The following is a 21,374-nucleotide window of genomic DNA, read 5'->3' as shown; positions in this document are numbered from 1 at the left end:
ATATCATTCTCAGAAAAATTTGAGAACACAGTCTTTTTAAAAAGACCTTGCTTACCGCTCCACCAGCCAATTGTTTGTCAATCCACATGAAGTAATAGCATTTCTTCTTGTGCACTAATTAAAATATGGATGGGTGAGGGAGAAATAATCAGTTTCAGCTGTAAGACTGTCTCTGTTAGGAAATTTAGCAGGGCTAGAGATTTTGTTTCAGTGCTGCCCTGTGTATTCAGTGAATTTCCTGGTGTGATTTTCACCTGAGGCAATTGCTTTTTTTTTTTTTTCCTGACAATACCTTGTGATGGATATCATGAACTAGCAACCATTTGCAATGAGGAAGAACCCCCCCCCCCCTTGTTTTGAGGGAGTACAGATTAGCCGTATGGATGCAGACTGTTGTGATACACTTCCCAAAAGTAAGTGAACGGAGAGTAACCTCTTTCAATTTCCCATAGAAATGCAGTTCTGTGGCCCAGTAAGACAAGGACTTGGTGATAGGACTGAGGTCTTAAAGGATGCAATTATGAAAAGAATTGGAGTTATTTTCAGTAATTGAAATAGTAGAAGAAAGAGAAGTATCTTGGAGGAGATGGGCTGTTAACTTGAGTCTCACAGTATGCAAATGTTGAAGGTAACAAATGTGGTTAAAGTTTGAGTTCTCCAAGAATAACAATGTCTGTATTTTTAAAAGGAAATCTGAAATGTTAATTTTATTTTTATTTATAAAAGATAATCCATCTGCAAATAGAGAATGGAGTGTTGCCTGTGGGTTTTGAACCCATAAACCTGAGCACATTCAGGAAATTTTGCCTGAAGTTGCTGAAACAACTTGAAAAGCAGCTGTATGTATAAAATCACCTTCACTTGCCATTGATGTTCAAGTACTGATCATTTTTCAGTAGTAACAGAAAACAATTGATTCCTTAGCCTTCTAGTTTCTCCCACAAAGTAGACTAATTATCTGCACTTGAATTTAGTCAGAGCATCAGGATCTACCTTTCAATCTTACTTAATCCAAAATTAAATTATGAAGGTATTTGTTATATTCAAATACCAAGCATTCTTTCCCTAAACACTCTTCTTTTACTGAAAGTGTGCTCACAAATCCTGCAATAGGGTTTGTATTGAACACTGATTTTTGAAAAGCTAGTATTATTTTCCTGTAGAAACAGTATTTTTTAAAAACCTACAGAAAATCCAGGTCTGCATAATTTGTAGAATGTATGAAAGTCCCTGCCTTACATGCTACATGTCTCAAAATAGAAAGCAAATGCAATTTTTTTTCTTCCAAAATAATGTATCTTGTGCTTGAAATTGCACAGGTTTTTCTGTATTTTGGGTCTTTTACAAGCCATTCTTTCTAGTCTCTTTCCCTCAAGCAAAATACGATCCTGGGAATACCACACCTCACTTTTTTGAAAGATTTATTTCTTCTGGGAGAAATGGCTGTCTGCATGCTAAAACTGTTTTTTCTTACTGTGTTCCCACCTACCTCTTTGACAACAAAATCCTATTTTATATCCTTTTATTCTGTTTTTTATCTCACTGTACTTGACCTACTATGGGCCAGAAAGGCTTTGTACTATTGTCTCTTTCCTTTGAATTCGTGGCCCTAACTTTGTCTCTCATTGTTCATCTGCTTGCTTCATACCTGCAAATTTTTCAGTTTTGTTTTGCTCCCTGTGCCAGAGTGGCTGTTTCAGTGCTGTTTGCCAAGTTACACATTTTATATGACCTGCTCCCATTTGTGACCTGGTGTAGTTGCACTTTTCTCTGCCATAGTTATCTCCTGTTGTGTTATGTGTCAGAAACAAGCTCACTGGCTCCTTAGGATGCTGCTGGAATGAGGTTTCAAAGGAGCCTTTTCAGGTGGGATTCCACAGGGTCTGAAGAACAAAGCCCCTCTCCTTACTATACCTCAGGAAGCTGTGGTTTCTCAGGAAATTGCCATGAAATGGGATTTTGAAAGCTGTGGAGTTACTAAGCCTGTGGGGTCTTGCTGTTCAAATTAGGAAGTTGCTGCTGTCCTGAGAAGCACTTCTGGATTTTTCTGCACTTTGGGAAGGTGTGCCTTGCTTGGAGCCCTGTGCTGATACTCCGAGTGCTCCTGAGCTCCTGCCTGCCTTGGTAGCCTGAAAAGTCAGTGTACCAATACAGAAGGTATTAAAAAATAAAAAGTTCAGGACTGAGAGAAAGAAAACTGGAGAGAGGAAGGAAAGGGGATGGTTGCTGTCTCCGCACCAGTCACTCAATCTCAGCACTGTAGCTGAAGGGTGAAATTCAGGCCCCAGTTGGACTTTGAGTTCTCTACACAAGAAATGAGTTTTTCAGGTCAGTTAGCACTTGCTTTGTGAAGTCAGTGTGTTCTTAACAAGGGAAACAACACAGGAAAGGAAGAAGGTTGTTTCTCAGCAACCCATAACTGACTTATGCTGCCAGCAGCATAACTAGGAGTTAGATCCCTCCTACCTGATAATCATACTTTCAATCTCTTCCTCATCTCTTAGACAAATAAATTGGGAAGATTCTATGGTTCATATGCTTGTCATTTAAATGGCAGAAAGTGAAATTCTTTGTTTAGAACAAGAGAACCAAACAAGACTCTGGAACCAAACCTTTGTATTACTTGCCGCTGCTATAGGTAGTAAGAACTATGTAAATTAGTACCTAAAGGTGGATGCAGTAAATAATGTTTGCTTACAAAGTGAATGGTGAAAATTCTTGATTTTTTTTCCAAGCCCTCTAATTTAATTTTCAGAGGCAGTTAAAGCTGTTAATAATTACAAATCACAGAGCGTTTGGTGACCTGAGCTACATTAATCTGCATGAGTAATGCAAATATGTTTCTTTTAATTAAACACATTTTAAAAAAGTTAAAGATCTGAAAAAAATTAATCATACATTGTGTCCCACTTTTAATGCCCTAGAAAACTCCCTTTTCTGTTCCCTTATTTGCTGCTTCACATGTTTAATTGTAATGTTTTAGATACTGTTCCAAGAAAATCTTCAGAAATATTTTGTCAGTGTTCAGTGAAGCCAGCTGAACTTTACCAATTGGATGGGTTTCTTTGTTGTTAGGGCTGCTTTATTTGGCTCAGACATCAGTGTTGCATTTGTTTAAGTTATTATTTATTTTTAAAGAAAGAGATACCACCCTTTAAATGACCTATTGGAACTTTTGAAGGTCAAACCTGATTTCTTCCCTCTTTATCATGGTGCTTTTTTTCCCCCTAGACATGAATTCTGCTAGGCTGCTTTAAACAGGTTTTAGAGCTACTTGGCTTCCACTGTGAGAATAATAATGTCTTTTTTGGCAAGAAAGCTGGGGAAAGAAGGATCTTGGAATACTGCAGAAAATTTAGTATGTTGAAATAGCAAAACTCCTCACCTCCTTGTGCCAATGCATGAAGCTATGAATATTTGGTATCAGTAAAAACTATGACAGCATTTTCACTTTTAGGAAGGAGGACAATATTGGTTTGAGAAGGAAGGAAGAGCCTGTGAGGTGGGGATGCCTCTGTTACAGTCTGTAGCAAAAGCTGAATAAAGCATCTCATTTCTTTGGTGTTGTAGGACTTACTCTTAGAGGATTTTTGTCCCAGAATAAAAACTGCAGTGTAAGTTTGGCTGCTTAGACATGCAGTCATTGCCTCAAAGCACTCTACTCTCTGCATCCACAGACTGCCCTACTAACTGTAGAGCAGCAGTTTGCTTTTCTGCAGACTGCAGGAGTCAGGAATCAGCTCTGGTTGGAGGAGGAGGAAGTGTGACTTCTGTCCTGTTCATTTCCCTCTGAATTGCTGGCATGGAGAGGTTATCCAGGTAGCATTGCCCAAATGCTGGGTAGTGAAATGGAGAGAGGCCAGAGTGAAGAGGATGGAACTGGATGCAGTGCTTGTACCCTGTGATGATGCCATTATTACCTGATATTTAGAATTGAAACATTTTCACATTACTGTTAATCTTCATCCATTTGAGTTCATGACTTTATTCTCTTTCTACTCTAATTAGCAAATACTGACCTTCCATTGTCACAGATGCCTGTGTACAAATTATTGGGATATTGTGTTTAGCCTTGTGGATGAGGCTGGGAAGGACAATCAATAGCTGTGTTGTGACTGGCAAAGCACTCTTACAATGCTTAGGACATCAGGAACAATATACTGGAACATGCTTCTCCAAACCAAAATGATATTTAGTTGGCTAAAAACGTGATTAGGTTGGCATGTGTACTTACATTTCTATATCTGCTGTTTGCTTCCTGGATGTGAGTTTCATGTCTGATGAAGCTTGCTCTGAATGTGATTGTGGAAAGTGATTGCTGCTTTGCGAGGTATTGTCAGTCTAAATTGCAGGATTGGTTCCATATTTCAAGATCCTTCATCTTGTGTGTTTGCAAATTTTGATGCTTTAGGAGAATGAAAAATACTCCTGATGATGAGAACAGAAATGCTAATATGGCCATAGAAGTAATCTTCAAATGACTCAGAAAGGAAACATGAAATTAACTGGGAAGAGCTGTGGTTGAGTCTGTGGACCTAATCATTGCCCCCCCTGGATGTCTGCTGTATGCCAGGAAATACCTTGATTGCTGCTTTTTGCTTGGTGAGCTTTTGGTCTGAGGTGAACTGAGCTGAAGCCAGATTTCACTTCTGTTTATTCTTCTGCTATCGAATATGACACCACTGTCTGTGATGAATTTGTGCCAGACATGAGTGCATGATAATGACATAAAATGACATCTATTTCAATACTGTGTATCCAGACTGGTGAATGTAGAACAAATAGTATCGTGAGGTCAAATGCACATTTGCATTGCCATCCTGTAGCACTGTCAGGTGACAAGGTGCTGTATAAGAGATGGAGTGTGAAAGAACTGTGAACAGTGCTTTGAGTTTGTGACTGTAAATTTCAGCTCCCTCTGACACATAAAATCCATTTACTTAGGTTTTTAACCGCCCTACTGTGGCTTTTTCTGCCTTTAGAGAACTCTCTGAAATCCTTTGTGGCTTAGACTAATAAGTTAGCTTTTCATATTTTGCAACCAGTTTTGTTCCTTACTAGCTAAATTTATTCCTGTATACAAAGCCATGCTGTCCTCATCTGGAAGTTGCTCAGAACTTGTTCCCTTATTATTTTAGTCAGGAAAGGGATCAATTAAATTTAAAGACTAGTTGTCCTTGTTTGGTAACAGTGGACTCTTTCTGCTCTATACCTATATTACTCTTTGTTTTCTTTTTTGTCCAATCTCCAAGTATTTTGGTTTCCTATGACTCCCTGAGTCTCTTGTCTTTGTTGAGGTGAGTAGCCAGGTGCATTCTTCTTTTCTATAGTGTTCAATTTTTTTCAGTATTCTTGGATTAAGTTTCAGTTTTTATTTCATTAATTTTATCCTGAAAATCTAATCAATTTGCAGAGAAAGTAGAATCAATGCTTGCTTTCTGAATTGTCTTCCTTGCTTCCTCTCGTTCATCTTAGTCTATTCTCTTACTTTACCACTGGAAACTGCATAAGTTTCATTAGGCATACAGTCATTGAGATAGTGAAATCTGGTTTCACTCTGCTTCCTTATTAAATAAGTAGTACTGTCCTTCCCCACTGTGGATAATTTTCCAGTCTGGATTCATGCTACCTTCCTGCCTTCAATGTTATGACCTCTTTATTCATTTTCCCTTATCTCTCTCTCTTCTGTTATCCACAGGCTAAATATCTATCAATGGCTAAATATCTTTATTTCCTCTCCTACAAGACAAGCCTTTAACTGTAAAAATGTCATGCTTGACACCTGATAGCCTTGCATAAAATTTTAGTTCCCAGTCTAGCACAGCAAAGCTCTGTTTTCTTTACTACCAGGTTATTTTCCTGTTCCTGTCTGTCTCCATTCCCCTGCACTAATAAAGTTTAAACCATTGGTGTATTGGGAGGAAAGTAATTCTTTCATGCTAAGAATTTTATCTCTCAAATACCTTATCAGGCTTCAGTGTCTGCTTCTTGTACTTGAAGTAAAACCTAGTGACAAAGCCAAATGCATATATCCTTGTGTTACGCAGTTCTCTGACTGGAGAATGATATTGTGCACAGTACCAAAATTCAGACATTTTGGAAGGAGAGTACACAAAAAAAGATTTCTTTTCCTACATGTCTTGCTCTTTTAATTTCCTTCTAGTTTTTCCTCACTGCCTGGGTATTTCAGGCTAGAATGTCAAGGCTGCTTTGTTTTCCTTGCTTGCAGAGTGGCTTGATATTATATTATAATATGGTTTAGTAAAGATGCATTTTTTTACTTACTGACTCTCAAATACTGAAAGCTGAAACAAGTATTATGATACAGGGTTTTTGTGAGACTTTCCTTGACTGTCTAAACTATTCTGACTGACCATTTTGAACTACTGAATCTGTAGCTAGTTTAGGTATACTGTTTTTAAAAAATAAATAGTTTGTTACGATTTTAGATAATACAGCCAAGGGTTTCACACTTTTCTAAAAATCAATATAATTTGTTTTCTCAGCCAACTGTTTTGAACTATACATCTATACTTTGCAATTTAAAGACGTTTCCTTTAATATTGGAGAAAATGTATAGAAGTTGAATGTTTGCTAATAATCTTGTGAACTGAAGTAAAACAATCTTGTGGTAAGGAGTGCATTCTGGGAAGGACTTGAGTTTATACTGTGGTTTGAAAAAACCCCAGCAAACCTACATCCCTATTTTGTGGTTCTGTTACTTTTTTTTTAATTATTTTTTTTGTTAAATGGGACTATTTAGCCATTATAGACACCTGCTTATTTTCTTTTTGTAATTTTTAGTCCTTTGAGTTTCTGGAGAATATGATTTAAAAAATAAAGTTCTTCTTTCAGCCTAGATGCTGTGTAGAGTTTAAAAGAATGAAACTCCATTTCCTGTTTGAGAATGACTATATTTATTGTGCGCGCTTGGATATAAATGGATGTAGATTGGTTCAGTTTGTGATGCACAATCAGCAAATTGATTCTGGCTGATTTAAGCCTTTAGAAAAACAAAGCAACCTTGGGGGGAAAAAGATGTTTTATTCTATTGTCTGTGGATATGAGGTAGGGAATTCATGAATGATAGAGGGAACTTCAAAATGAAAGGTGGGGAAGGAAAGAAAAATGATGAACGAAGCTGGTTAAACTGCTGAGCTCTCTTTTTCTCCAGTGCATTCAGCTCAGTGAATTAATGAGATTAAGTCACATCAACTCTGATTGCTGGAGGGAATGAGCAAAGTGGGCAATTTCAGCAGTAGCTTGCATAGGCAAGTTTGATACTTGCAGGCTACCTATGATGGCGTGCTGCTAACATTTGAAGCTATTTCCTGACTTGATAGCTGCCACGGTTTTTATTATTTTTGTGGTACATGTAAGCTTTTCTTGCAGTCTAAAAAGTATGTTGTAGAAAAATTCTTTTAGTAAGATAAAACACCTGTGAGAACTGACAAAAACCTGCAGAAGTCAGCCAGTATTCTGTATTTTTTGGCATTTACCTATTTACCAGGAGTTTCTAGAAATTCTATCTCTGTGTATAGAGGATGAGGTCAGATACTATAAGGGACAACTTTTACTTTTCAAAATTTCTCGGTTGTTCCCTCATCTCCTTCTGAACACTTTCAAGATATCTTCCCCTGAAACCATTTCAGCAGCTTGCAAGATCCGTGCCCTGCTAACTGTGACCAGTGTGAGGGTTTCTGGATTTTGTTTGTTTTCTCCTTGTTTTCTTCTTGTTTTCTTCTGCTGCATTATTCTTATTTATCAGCTTAGTTCTTTGCCACACAAATTATTCCTCCAGATAGTTCTCAGTGTTTCCTGTTAATTCTGTTAGGAGGTCTTTTAACAATTAATCTGTTCTGGTCTGTAACCATGGCATTCTCACACACAGTTCTCTTTCCTCCCTCCCTTTATAGAGCTTCTGTGTCCTCCTTTCTCTGGTCCTTTCATGCCAAAGGATTCTAAATCAGTGTCTTCTTAACTCATCCTTAATAAGTGGCTTATTCTATTTTGATCTGAGGAAGTGCTGTCGTATGAATCAGGCCTGTCTGCGAGATTTTCTGGAGGAATGAAGAGGAAGAGCCTGTTCCTTGGTTTGTTGGAGTTTTTTATTGGTTTAGTCACAAAAAAATACTATGGGTATTTTTTTTAACCTGAGACTCCTGTCAGATTGAATTAAGCTAATAGCTTGGGCTAAAAGCATTGCAGCTAAATTTACAAAACCACAATCACTGTGTTTTCTTTCCTTACTTTGTATGAAGTTGCTCAGTAATTGGACACTCCTATGTGAAGTATATGGCATCTGAAGATAAACTGCTCATTTTTGCCTCTGGGGAGAGTGTTGTAAATACCAAGTGATAAGAGATGCTGAGAGCAACACACCCTTATTTTAATTATTTTATCTGAAGCAGAGACAAAATGTCCCATTTTGTGAACTCATGTTTTGTTCTGTACCAATAATAATTTTTTACACAAAATGGAAAACATCCCCAAGAGCTATTTTGGAGGTTAGGAGACCAGGATTCACAACTGTGCTTGAATTAAGGCTGTTAGTATGATGAGATCCAAATTTGACTGAAACCTTCATCTTTTTATTTTATTTTTTTTTCTTCCCTGCAGATTTGTTCTATCCCTCCGTGCCTGATTGATTTCTCCAGCTTGTGACTTATTGTAAGATCAGGGCTTATTAATCACAGGTCTTCTGGGCAGTTTTAAAGGAACATGGTGTGGTGTTTCATTTCTGTAACCACTCTCACTTTTTGATGAAATGATGGTGTATAGCCGGTTGTGGTAACTCTTCTAGGAGGGGAAAAAATCCTAGTAGTGTGTCAGCCAGCTATCGTAGCCTCTCTCCCTTTGTCTGAGAAAGCCTGCCCTCTTCTGGGTGAAGTTACAACTGGATAAATTGTTAGGACTGCAGTGGAACTGCTTGAGGGTTTTCTCCTTTGTCGGGAGAAGCTGTTGGCTTTCCATGGATAGCTTTGGTGGGCCACTATATTGTTACAAAATTCTGTGTAGCTGTGGATTTTCTGTTACAATAACAGTAAGCGATAAAATGTGTTGCATTAAGGTTTCAAATATATGCCAATTGTACTGTGTTCTCTGTGGGGTGTGTGTATATCTATCTATCTCTCATCTATCTATCTATCTAATCTATATCTCTAATACTTAAAAAAATATTATGGAAGTATGGGCTTTCCTTATTTCTAATAATTTTGCATTCCTGTGAAATTATGTCTGTCCACGACTCTTTTTTCCTATCAGATCAGAATTCTTTCTGTTAAATCCAGATTTCTTTTTAGTTACTTCCTTCTTTTATGTTATAAAAATATTTTTTGTTGTTTTTTAGCTCCTTCCCTAGCTGACAGAACACCAATAGCTTTGATCATCAGCATCATAAATTGACAAAGGTAATTAACATTTTAATAGGGTTGTAAGGTAGGACAAACCAAATTCCTAGAGCATAAAAAAATGAAGAAAATGTTGAAGTCTCTAACTCAGTCCTGGGTTCAATTCTAGAAAATATATACTGTGACCTGTAATCATTGCAATGACATTTGAAGACCTACATTAAACAGATTGATTGCAATTCACTCCTGAAGGAGCAGGTGTTCCCATCTCATCAAAAAGGCCAAAGGCTGGGCCTGGAATCACTAGGTACCTGCTCAGAGCTGGCAGTGAAACACTTGTGCATTGGTAGGGTCACAAATACATGAGTTCCATTAAAACCAGCAGCTTGTCTTTTTGCTTAACCAGCTAGTGAAAAAAAATCTGGGTCTTATACTTTAAGATAGCACAATATTAACTCATGTCAGTGTTTGGAGTTCAGTTAGCATGTTTACGGTATTTCAGTAAATTTGAATGTGGTTGTTTATAATGCTCCAAAGCTTAAAAAACTTGGTCATAGAACAAGATCATGCTGTGCTAAGAGCTTGCACAGCATGTCGTTATTCCAAGGAACATTTAGTCTAGCCATAAGACAAGATAAATTGATGGATAAAGGGGGCATACTGACATAATGCTACAGCATTGGCCAGCAGGACAGACAGCAAAATTTCTGATCATATCCAGATAGATTGTTGTACACATCCTGACACAATATTTTTCCTTAAAAATGCCACGTGCATGTGATGTTACTGGAATACTTGAGTTGTACTGACAGTGAAAGCTAAACACAGAAAATGTAGTCACCACCTTGCTCAATCATGTGTACTTTATTGCCTTGTTAGATAAAGCTGCCCCTTGGCAGCCTTTCCCCATCATCTTTGTTTTATTAATGAGTAGTTTTGCCTTGCATTTTGAAAAGGCCTTTCCTTTTCTGGCAGACCGTGCTTTCTGGGGAGGCTAATGGTGGTTGTATATGAGATAAGTGATGACTTTCAGCATGGGAAAGATGTGTAAGTAATTTATGAATTAAAGCTTTTATAGGCTATTGAACAAACACACCCAAGTACAATAGAATGAGACTATCTGGTTACATATTTAAAAAAAAATATTTTCTTTCTATTTGTATTTATGAAAGTAGTCCAGCCCAGGGTCTCTTTCACCACAAAGTGAGGGCAAAAAGCAAATCTATTGGGTAGTTTCTGGTCTTCTGTTTAACCCCATTAGGGTTTAGAGTTCTACCTTGATTGGACAGTGGACATGCTGGTGAAAAAATTTTGTTGTGCTTCAGTGTAGCAGGTCTACAGTTGTGAGATACATGACTGAGGTGTTTGAGGTATTCCTCTGGCTCCGAGGACAAGATTGAAAACTATGGAATACACTTCCTTTTGATGTTACTGGAGAAATACCTATTAACTTCCACGGGCCCAAGTAATTGCTCTGCTTTAGAACTGCATTTATGTTATTAAAATTTGATTATTTTTTAAAGAAAATATATAAACTTTCCCTATTAGTATAGGATTTTGTATTTTACTTTACTTGGAAAATAATCAGAAAACAGGTTAAATAATCAGGTTAAAACAAAGTTAAAGCAAAGGCAAAATTGGAGGTAGCATAACCAAAATCTAATTCAGTTGGGTATGCTTCTGCCCTAAGTTTTAAGGACAGTCTCAGAGAATGAAAGCTTGGAAAATGTTGCTGCCTACATTAGTCAGCTTTGCTGGGGAGCTTTCCAAAGACACATCACTGCTACCAAAATCTATTTGCAGAATACTTTATAGAAAGTAGGTAGTTTGAAGTCAGCTTTTGAGTAACTTCATGTAGGTAGTCCAAGAATTGTAGTACAAAAGGCTTTCATTTTATGTGGGTCGTTTTGTCCCTTAGATTAACAACAAAATGAGGCAGAATAATAAAACAAATATTTGATCTCATTGGAAACTTGCTAATGTTTGATTTTTGTGCTCTTTAACACAATTACTGTGTTTAGTGCCTGGCAGAGCGAGTGGAAAGAATGTGTCTTATCAACATTTTTGAAGATTTTCCTCCTATCCCTCTTTAACGGTAAAACTATATTTGAATTATATTTTGTGCAGTTCCCATTTTTACTGTGAAAAAGAAATTTAAACACCAGTCTGATAAGAGTTTGAGTTTATTTTGATGTTATACAACCACAAGGGTGTCACTTGTGTTCTTAGCAGATCTTGGGAGGCATTTCCCTTGTCTTCTAGTGCACCTGTTGGACTTACAAAGTCAGATTGCTGAGCTCTGAACACTGCAGTGCTGCTCGTCTGGGATGCCTGTGTGAAAATAGTTAAGATCTTTATTGCTGGCTCCCACTTCTCAACAGTGGACTGGGCTGAATCAGAGAATCTGTTGGAAGATTAGTGTTTTGATCCTTACTTTGTTAGCCTCACTGAGATGCAACTGTATGTGAAGTGAATTTTAGTAGGAAACAGGTCTTAGTTCTCTGTTTAATCTTTGGTTTAATAAATTCCTCTGCCAACTACTTTCAACACTGATACTTCTTCACTTTATGCTTGTGCTGTTAAATTCTTTCCCTTGTTCTCTTCCACCTCAAAACTCCAGAGTTCTCTCTTTTCTAACACCTTTCAATACATTTGTTTTCACATTTCCTTTTCCTTGTGACATGATAAATTATTCTCCTCTACCAAAGTTGAGACATACAATGTCTGTCTGCTACAGAGCTCCTTTTCTTTGCAGCCAGTGTATCTCACTGAACAGAGTTGGTGATTCTTATTGTGTCATTTCGCCTTTCACAACTTCTGTCTCTGAAAAACATTCCTATTTGTGATGGAGATCATATTTCTTTACTCTGGTGTTCATTCCAGGACCATTATCAAACCAACGTCTTCCTTTCCTCAGCTCTCCAAAAAGTCCAGATCAGTTCTGTCCTTTTCCCTTCATTTCATTGTTGCCACTGTGACTCCCTATCATTGCCTGAACTAATTTACCACAACCTCTGTTAAAGTATCTCAAGGCATCTGCAAAGTTTGGAAGAGTAGTTAAAAGTAGTTGCAGTAGATGATAATAACAAACTTCTTGCAAGATAGTGGGTTGGTTTGAGGCTCTCGGAGATGTGAGAAAGGTAGAATGAATAAGGGTGAAGGTGACCCAGTATGCATGGAAACCTCTGCTTGAATTGCATGATTTACCAGCACACACTCCACAAGGTGCAGTGCACAGTAGAGGATTCTTTTGCAAGATCATTCTTGTAATAAGAGCTACTGTTTCCAGAAAAGACACTTTTAAATCGAAATATACCAAAGTGTAACCACTTAAGTACCTTGTGTTCTTATGGATGTTGAGTTCTGGGCGTTTCGACCCACTTGCAAGAGCGGAGTTGCAAAAGTATTCTTGTCTGCATGTGATGGGGAAGCAAGACTGAGACCTGATCTTTTTCTTTTATCATAGCCAATGTGAGGCCTTCGCAAGTTAGGCAGTTGCCTAGGACATGGCAAAACAGTCCCCGAGGGTGTCTTGAGGTGTCCTCAGGGTTTCTTCCTATCTGCCCGAAACAGGTTCACTCTGCTCTCTCTGTTCCACTGGTCAGGAAAGTCTGCAGTGCCAACAGAGCACAGGCTCTCCTTAGTTTTCACTGAAAAATATACATGAGGTGTCCAGCATAAGCAGAGGAAGAGGCAGATTCCCTGTCGGTAAAGAAATATGAAGGAGGCGACCCAGTTTCCCCAACAACTCCCTTTTTCCTTCCCTATCCCATTAGCCCACATTCTCTTCCTGCCCAGCCCACCAGTGATGCCTAATCTCATTTACAGGGGCTGCTGCCAGATCTGCTGGCAGCTGCAGTTTCTTGGCCGCTGTTTTCGGTGAGGTAGCCTAGAGCGCCGAGGAAGAGGAGGAGAAGGAAGGAGGAGGAGGAGGAGGAAGGCTGCTGCTGTGTGGCGGAGCGGCGGCAGCGGCAGCACCTTTGACGTGCCCGTCCCCCACGTGACGGCCGCTCCACTGCGGGGAGGGAGCTGAGCTGAGCTGCCGCCGCTCCGGCAGAGCACGGCAGAGCCGCAGCCTCGGCGGCGGCGGCAGCGGCAGCAGCGCCTCCGCCCGCAGTGCGTGTGTGTGCGTGTGTGTGATGAGCGATCGCCGCGTCCCTCCGCCCGCTGCCGGCTGACACCCACCGCGCGGGGCGCGCCAGGAGCCGCAGGAGCAGCCGAGGAGCCGCGGCCAGCGCGCAGTGACCTTGGCCCAGAGGTAACCGAGCGGGCGGGCTCCGCGCCCCTCCGCGCCCCCGCCCCGCGCCTCCCGCCGCAGAGCCGCGGCCCCGCTCCCGCCGGGCCCCCGGGCGGCGCCGCCGCTGTCCGCGGTGCTGGAAAGAGCTGCGGGCGCCGCGCCGGGCTGCCCGCGGGGAGCCGGTCCGGTGCGGTGCGCCCGGCCTTTGGCCGCCCGGAGCCGCGCACCCCCGCGGGCGCTGCGGGGGCAGCGCGGGCCGGAGGGCGGACGGGGGGCAGCCAAGCCCGAAGGCGAGGGGACTCGGGGGCTGGGGAGGGCTCGGGAGGTTAGCGCTTGGAGTAGGGCTCGGCGGCTCTCCGGGCTCTCCGCATCCGCCGGTGTGGTCTGTAGATGGAGCACATTCTTACACCTGCGTGCAAAGCCCGAGCTACGGCATGATCCGAGCTCTTGCTCAGTGCAGCTCCCGTGTGACCCGGGGGAGGGCGGGGAGGAGACGGGGCTGGCAGGGAGCCGGTGTTTGGCGGTAAAGTGCGATGAAAGTAGGTGAAAGCAACTGGAACAGTGTTCTGGCTTAGTTCTTCATTTTCCCTCGTCATCTGATCCCCTGCCCCGCCGTATGTACGAGCATAGATGGGCTCGTGAATTACAGGGAGGTTCAAAGCGTCTGGTTTGCTTTTCGTGCGTTTGAATGTTGTGAAAGTTGCTACGACCCGAGCTGCGAGCGGAGGGCACTGCTGAATCCACGTCACGGGCCGAGTCAGTCCTCCCAAAACTGGCCTGGAAGGCGCAGAGCTTCCCTTGGTGAGCCCCGTGCAGGAGAGGAAGAGGCGCTTTGTGAGGAGGCGTCTATGTGGTGTGGTGGTTAGCGGTATGTCAGGGAGCTGCTCCCAGTGACAATTCATTAACGTTTATATTAGATCAACACGTTACATCCATAATTTACCGGCAAAAGAGAGTAATGACAGTAAATGGTGAATTAGCAGCTTCACTCCCGTGTAAATATCTGTTGGAGTGAGAGCATACGCTGATTTTGATAACATGTTGGTAGAAAGTCAGGTCCATTCATCATCAGAGAAACAAGGAGACCGGAGGCGATGCCCTAAAACCACTTTTACCTTTTACAGTGCAGCATCCAAAAGCGGATCAAATTTGTGGGACATGGCGCAAGGAAATAATTATGGGCAAAGCAGCAATGGGGTGGCTGATGAATCCCCAAACATGCTGGTGTACAGAAAGGTAAGCCTTTGTATTTTTCAGAAGCTGAGGAAGGTGAAGTCCTGGACTTTTTTGCCTAGCAGGTGAAGCCATTATTTTTGTTTCTCTCCAATTTCTTGAATAGAGAAATGACTGTATCTCTTGAATGGTTTGAAATGGTAAATTTGCACACGTCAATTTTGCATCTTGTTAAGAAGCAGCTGCTTTTCAATTTGAGATACTTGATGTATTTCAGTCACTTTCTGCGTTGATACATATGATATGTGATGGTGGTGATGTGCCAGAGACTGGACCATGTTTTGAGGTCCAGTGTTCACTTTAAAAGTTTTATTTGTAAAATGATTTCATATGTATTAAAGCTAAATATTAACTGTACAATACTTCTCTGTCTTGTGCACAGAAGTCGGAACCATTAATTTATTTCACATGAGGGGAAAAACTGATTAAAGATTTCACTTATCTGTGATTGCCACAAGCCAAAAACCCCCCAAAAACATACACTTTAAAATTTTTCTCTGGGAAGGCTTCTAGTGTAGTTATTCTTACAACATCAATACACTAAATTTCCAGGTATTGAACTCTAATAGTGAAGCTTATTTGGTGATTATGCTTTAATTTAAGTGAGAGTAAATGCTTTGAGATTTTGCATTATACATTTTTTCAAAAAGCCTTAATTGCATCTAAGAAAAAAAAAATAACAACATAAATTCCAATAATAATGGAGAAAAAAAATTTGCTGTTGTAAATTGAAATAAGTAATTATACAACTGCTTGTTTATTCTTAGAACACAGTGCTTCTTAACTTGTTTGTGGTTGTTTTTACCAGGTGGAAAAAAATCAATACTTTACTTTGTTAGAGGCATTGACTTTTCCCCTTACAAGTTAACTGTAATAGAAAACATCTGATATATAATCAGTTTAGTCTTTGAGGTGAACTGAAGTATACACAGTAACTGTGGTAAGTGTTCTTTTCCCAGAAATTAAAAAATAGTCTCAAATTGAAGTCTGATGCATGCTTTTTTCTTCTCATGTTTTCAGATACATTGCTGATTTCATTTAGTTTGTTGTATCTGCTGTTTTGTGAAATTAGGTTCCTTTTTACATAAGTGAATGAACTTATGAACCTAACTGTGGTTATCCTTCTATGAATGCACATTTTAGAAAAATACAGGATTACCTTGCCATTAACAGCACAGGTGTGTTTCAAAAGGCAATTGCATACATGAAAATATGCTGTACATATGAAAAGCAATATACCAGATCTTATATTTTTCATTATAGGTTTTTGATCTTTTTAAAAAGAATCTTTCCACATTTTCCATTTACTTCAATGCTGGCAAAAAGGTCTTTTCTTCGCTTATTTAGGACACAGAGGGACAACACAGAGAAACTGTTTTTCTCTTCATTTTGTGGGTTTGGTAAAATTTGTGGTAAAATTTATGACTTATGCTGTTTAGTATGACCTCATGCCAAAATTTATCATGGCCTCAGGGCAGCTTCACCTCTGAGCAGCATCCAGATGGAATGGAACAGCTGAAGCAAGTGACGAGAGTCCTGGTGGTGCACAGGAGATTTGAAAATGAGGAGTGGGAATAGGACACACCACATCAGGTCTATGCTCAGCAAATCAAGACATCAAACACCTCTTCTGTTCTCTGTGATGCATCTGTAAAGGGATAATATGAATTTGTGTCCTTCAGTGCAGCAGTGGTCCTTCCCTTGTTGTCAATAAGTCACTAAGAGCATGAGTAGTGCTCTGAGTATTAAACTTTGAAAAATACTGACCTGCTACAGCATTGCCTGCCCTATTTGTTTGGGGTTTTTTGCCTATTTATTTTTGTAGCACAGTGAATAAAGATAATTTCAGATTAAGCACACTGTGTTAGAGTACGGAGAGAAAACTGAGTAGCCCTTCCTTTGGCAGTACTCAAGAAACAGGCAACAAAATAATAGATGGCTTTTCAAGAAGTTGTCTGCCTTTTCTTGAAATAAGATATTGGTGTAAGCAAACATGTTCTAAATTCTGGGTCTGGAACATAAAAGGAGGATAGTTAAGTGGAAATCATGTCACTTTAGAGTATATAATCTCTGAGTATAATTCTTTAATAGGAACAACTAAATCACAGGATTCCTTGTAATACATTTGAAGACGCAACACTTCTCTCTCTGTCTGTCATTGTGTTGAGAATGAGAGCACTGTATGAACAAAGAACTAGATCTGACAGCTTCGTGAAGGACTCTCTTTTTTGGCCAACTGGAAACGTATTAACAGTTTTTAGAAAAAAAATAAACATGCTACTGGCTGGGTTCAGTCCGAACTGAATTTGAAGTCTTATATTTTGAATAAAGTTGTCAAAATGCACAAAGGTGGAAATGCTTTCTTCCAGTAGTTTATACATGAACAGATGGAAAAGCACACATTTTGTGATATCTGTACTGGCAAAGAGTAGATGGGATATCTCTTACTTACATTAACGGAGAGTTAAAATTTGACTGTGCTGTGAAGGCTGTTATTTTGGCTATAAACCACAATTTTTTAATCTGGTAATTCTTCCAGTCTGTCTAACTTCCAGACACAATCTGAACTAAATATGTTCTGAACTACATGGAGTTACAGCCTAACTGTATTGCCTAAATCCTGATTCTGTCAGGATCATTGTATAGAAAATTTGATACAGAATGAAATCTTAGTGTTTTCAAATTTGGTTTTTAAGGCTTAATTGTTTCAAACTCTTGACAAAAAAGGCTGGTTTTCTATTTTTTTAAATGCATTTGTTTTTTGATTAGTTGCTTATTTGAAGAATTAAACAATTGATAATCAAATTGTAATCTCAAGTAATATAGAGTGTAGATAGTATCTTATTCTTATAGTAGCATTTGCTCCTAGCTGAACAATGGTTTCATTACATTATGCTTTCAAAAAAGAATAAAAAAAATCAGCACAGGATAATTCAATATTCAATACACACATAACTAAGAATAACTTATTTGAATCCGGAAAAGAGAGCAGCACAGATAAATAGTTCCCTATATAATTTTTACTCTGCCTTTTAAGATGCTTGTGTCAGTGTTTTTATGCCTTGGGGAATAATTTTTATTTTAATAGAATGTCAGCTGCATTATTCTTTTTGTCTATCAGCCTAATTATAAAGTAATGACATGTGACACATCATTGGCACTGACATACCTTAGAAAAAGTCCTGAATTTTTCTGCTGGTAGCCTGAGGCAAATATGAAAAATGTAAAACCCCTCCTTTCATTTCTTCTCTGACACAGTCCATTCTAGTCAGCAATTAAAAGAGATACGAGACTGAAATCCCTACTATTCTAACATCACAGATTGCTCATGCAGAAATCTCATATTTTGGCAACGCTAGCTTGCTGCTGCAAGTTAGGTCTTAGGAAGAAACTTGAGATGTAGTAGTGTAGTAGAAAGCCCATACTGTTAAGTTTTTCTAAGTTTCAGAGCCTGACCAGCCTTTTCTTTTTTTTTTTTAATAGTTATAAATCTCTGCACATAATTAAAAGAATAAGAATTTCCTGTTAGGAACTTCTGTTTTAGACCTACTGCTGGTCTTGCTAAACCTTTCTTTATCTTTCTGGTCTGTGTTTTGCTCACTTTTTCAGTCAAACATATGCTGCAACTATTAGGAGTCCTGATTTGCAAGTTTAATGGTTATTGTATTGCTGCCTGAACTAATTTCATTTGAGAGCTGATAGCTTTATTTTGTAGCAATAAGATTATCCTTGTTTGAAAGGTAATATTCTTGTGACTGAGATTTTGGCTCTCTACCTTCCTCACTGCCCCAAGTATTAAAATGGCTTTTGCCAAGTCTGATTAAAATCACTGACAGTGGGGCTTTTATAATCTAATAAAAATAATGAGGTGTTTGTTCTGTTTCTGTGACAGTGGTGGAAGGTCATATATGTCAGTACTCATGTATAACAAGGGCTGACTTTGTAATCTCAAACTCCTTAGTTTATCATGATCTGATATTCTCCACAGAAGCCATGCCTCCAAAGCACGATACTTCCCAATGTTGGTGCAAATGAGCAGTACCTAGAGGGACAACACCTGAGGAAACAGTGACACCATCTTTTAGTAACCATTCTCCATCTCTGCTTCCACCAGAGATGATTTCCAGTGTAGACTGCAGGTAGTGCTGTGTTCTCATCTGACCTTTATCAACTGCTCACTAAAAAGATTTTGGAAGAAAATGATATCATGGATAACTGTTCCTTAGAGCCTGCAAGACTAAGGAAGGACATTTTAGGTGGATTTTTCTGAGTGCCGTCACTCACTTTGAGAAGGGAAGAATCACTCTGGTACTACATGTTTCTGAATATGCCATGACATTCTATAAGGGCATCTTGTATATTACTACTTTGGAAAAGCCAGGGTGCTCTAAGGTACTAGAGATAAATCGTGTGGGGTTTTTTGTTTTTTCTTTTTTTTTTTTTTTTTTTTTTTTGTTTGTTTTTTTTTTTTTTTTTTTGTGTTTGTGTGGTTTTTCCTAGTGTGTTTATAAATTTTTTAAAAAAATATTAAATTACACTCTACCTCTAGATTATACTGTTTCTTCTTCTGAGAAGAAGAGTGGCACTGATGTGAGTCTGGTTGACGGTCTTGGTGTTATTCCAACACTCATCATTATAGAATTGATGGGTAAGGGTCTACATTTGTGAATCTTGTGAATTCCTGCTGTAGGAAGAAAAGAATTTACGTTCCTACCCAATAAGTTATGAGGAAGTTGTAGTCCTGGAATAGCTTGTTGATAGTGAAGTAAGATTTTGCACAGAGAAATTTGGGGAACGAGAACTTAATAGAAATGGACAGAATAGTTGCTAGATGCTGTGGAGTGCCTTTTGTTTTCCTGGATGCTCTCACACTCATGTTTTGTAACTATCCTCTGTGCAGATTCACTTGGCTGTTTCCTCTCCTGGAATGGTTATAAGTAGTGGTAGGTGTAGCATGTATCTAATTTTTGTCATCATTGGTGATAAAAGCAGTATAAAGAATTTGATTGTCCTCACAACTGTATAGAGTGACTGAAAATCCCAAGGAAACTTCATTTAAAAAAAAATGTCTGAGTCTGCAGGTGGCTAGATTGGCAAGAGGAGACTTGCCCTGTTTTGGTCATTCCTGCTGGTATTTTCCATCCTTTCTGTTCTCCTCTTCCTTCCACTAGGTGTAGAAATACGTCAAGTGATACTGCAGTGAGAGGTTTACTGCTGCTTACTGTTCTGAGCTTGATGTGCTCACATCACTGGCATTACTGTCAAATGCAAAAACGCCACAGCATTCTGTGCCACCATGTTAATTCCTTTCTCCATCCCACATGTGCCGTCTGAAAAATGTATGTGCCTGTTTTGATTGTGCATTGTCATTTTCAGTTTCTCTGCTTCTTTCCTTTGAAGCAGTCTACATTTGTAGCTATGGAAACAATGATGCTATTGAGAGTGACGTGCAATATTGAGGCAGAAATTGTTTGTTTTGGAGTTTTGTTTTCTTTCAGTTCAGGCTTAAAACATTCTTTGTGGACTGCAGGAATTTTATAGTAATCTCTATCATATCATAATATTTGACAGGTCCCCACCAAAGCTGATAAGAACTATACTGGTAAATACAATAAAATACTTCTGTGTACATACAACTTTTTAAAATACACTACTGTTTTAAAACTTTTCTGTCAGGGCTGTGGAAGGGTAAGCAGTGCAGGTATATAGTAATATAGAGTGTGAACAATAGCTGGTTTTCAGCTATGACTCTAAAAAACAAAGCTTTTGTGAAAGACATGCATAGAATTATTCTCTGTGTTGCAGATGGGTAAACTGGGATGCAATAGTGACATGCCAGAGCAGAGTAAAAGCTAAAAAACCTTTCATTCTTGCTTTTTTCCCCCCTCCTCTTTTTGTGGTTTTTTTTTTTTTTTCCTGGAAATAGATTTCAGTAATAGGGCAAGAAAAATCTGAATTTTAATAGTGTTAGTATGAACCTTACTAAAATGCATAAGGGAAGAAAATGTTGAGGGTGGACTTAGTACTAGTAGAGATGGACCACTTCAGAGAAATATCTTCAGCTGAAACTTTGAGATGATGATGCATTGAAGAAAAAGTACACATGCAATTTCCCATGGTGAAGACATCAGCTGAGAATTTTGATTTTTGGCGAGAGATTGCCACCAGCTACAATTAAAAACTGAAGATAAAAAAGGTTGAGCTAGTTTTAAAAATATGTGTTGGTTATAAGAGTAACTGGAATAGATGCAGTGGGAATGAGGCTGGCTGGGAAGCCATGGGGGACATTGGAGCAGAACGGTCTGAGAAGCAGAGTTGGGAACTGCAGTTTCATTTGGCACCTGAGAACAGCCTGGGTTAGTGCAGGGGAGCAGCCTGGCCAAGAAATAGAGCTGTAGGAATAGGTATAGGAGTATCTCATAAATTCATTGCAACTGCCAGGGGAAGCTTTTACTAGATAACTTATGGAATTCTTAACTGACAGGAATGGGACTGTGGCATTTGGACTATTTAGCCCCCAAAAATCTGGGGCTGCTTTTGTGCTTGTGTGTGTA

The 21,374-nt window shown here is 39.2% G+C and overlaps 1 protein-coding gene across 4 annotated transcripts in view; it reads left to right on the top strand.

Moving 5' to 3' along the window:
• Positions 1-21,374, top strand: part of RGS7 (regulator of G protein signaling 7) — a 243,269-nt gene that overhangs the window by 14,003 nt on the left and 207,892 nt on the right. For 3 of the 4 annotated variants that reach the window (XR_004060577.1, XM_030944611.1, XM_030944613.1), the window contains exons 1-2: positions 13,384-13,608; positions 14,712-14,823. The exons of the other annotated variant lie outside the window; for it this stretch is intronic. Coding sequence is in view for 2 of the 3 variants with exons in the window: in XM_030944611.1 (XP_030800471.1) it covers positions 14,746-14,823 (78 nt within the window). In the remaining variant the exon portion in view is untranslated. Of the gene's footprint in view, positions 1-13,383; positions 13,609-14,711; positions 14,824-21,374 lie in introns of those variants that run through there. 4 annotated transcript variants of the gene reach the window in all.

This window comes from Camarhynchus parvulus, chromosome 3 (genome assembly GCF_901933205.1).
Source record: "Camarhynchus parvulus chromosome 3, STF_HiC, whole genome shotgun sequence".
NCBI classification, from domain to species: domain Eukaryota; kingdom Metazoa; phylum Chordata; class Aves; order Passeriformes; family Thraupidae; genus Camarhynchus; species Camarhynchus parvulus.
The sequence above is the reverse complement of the archived record's forward strand: the minus strand, read 5'-3'. Positions and strand labels throughout refer to the sequence as shown.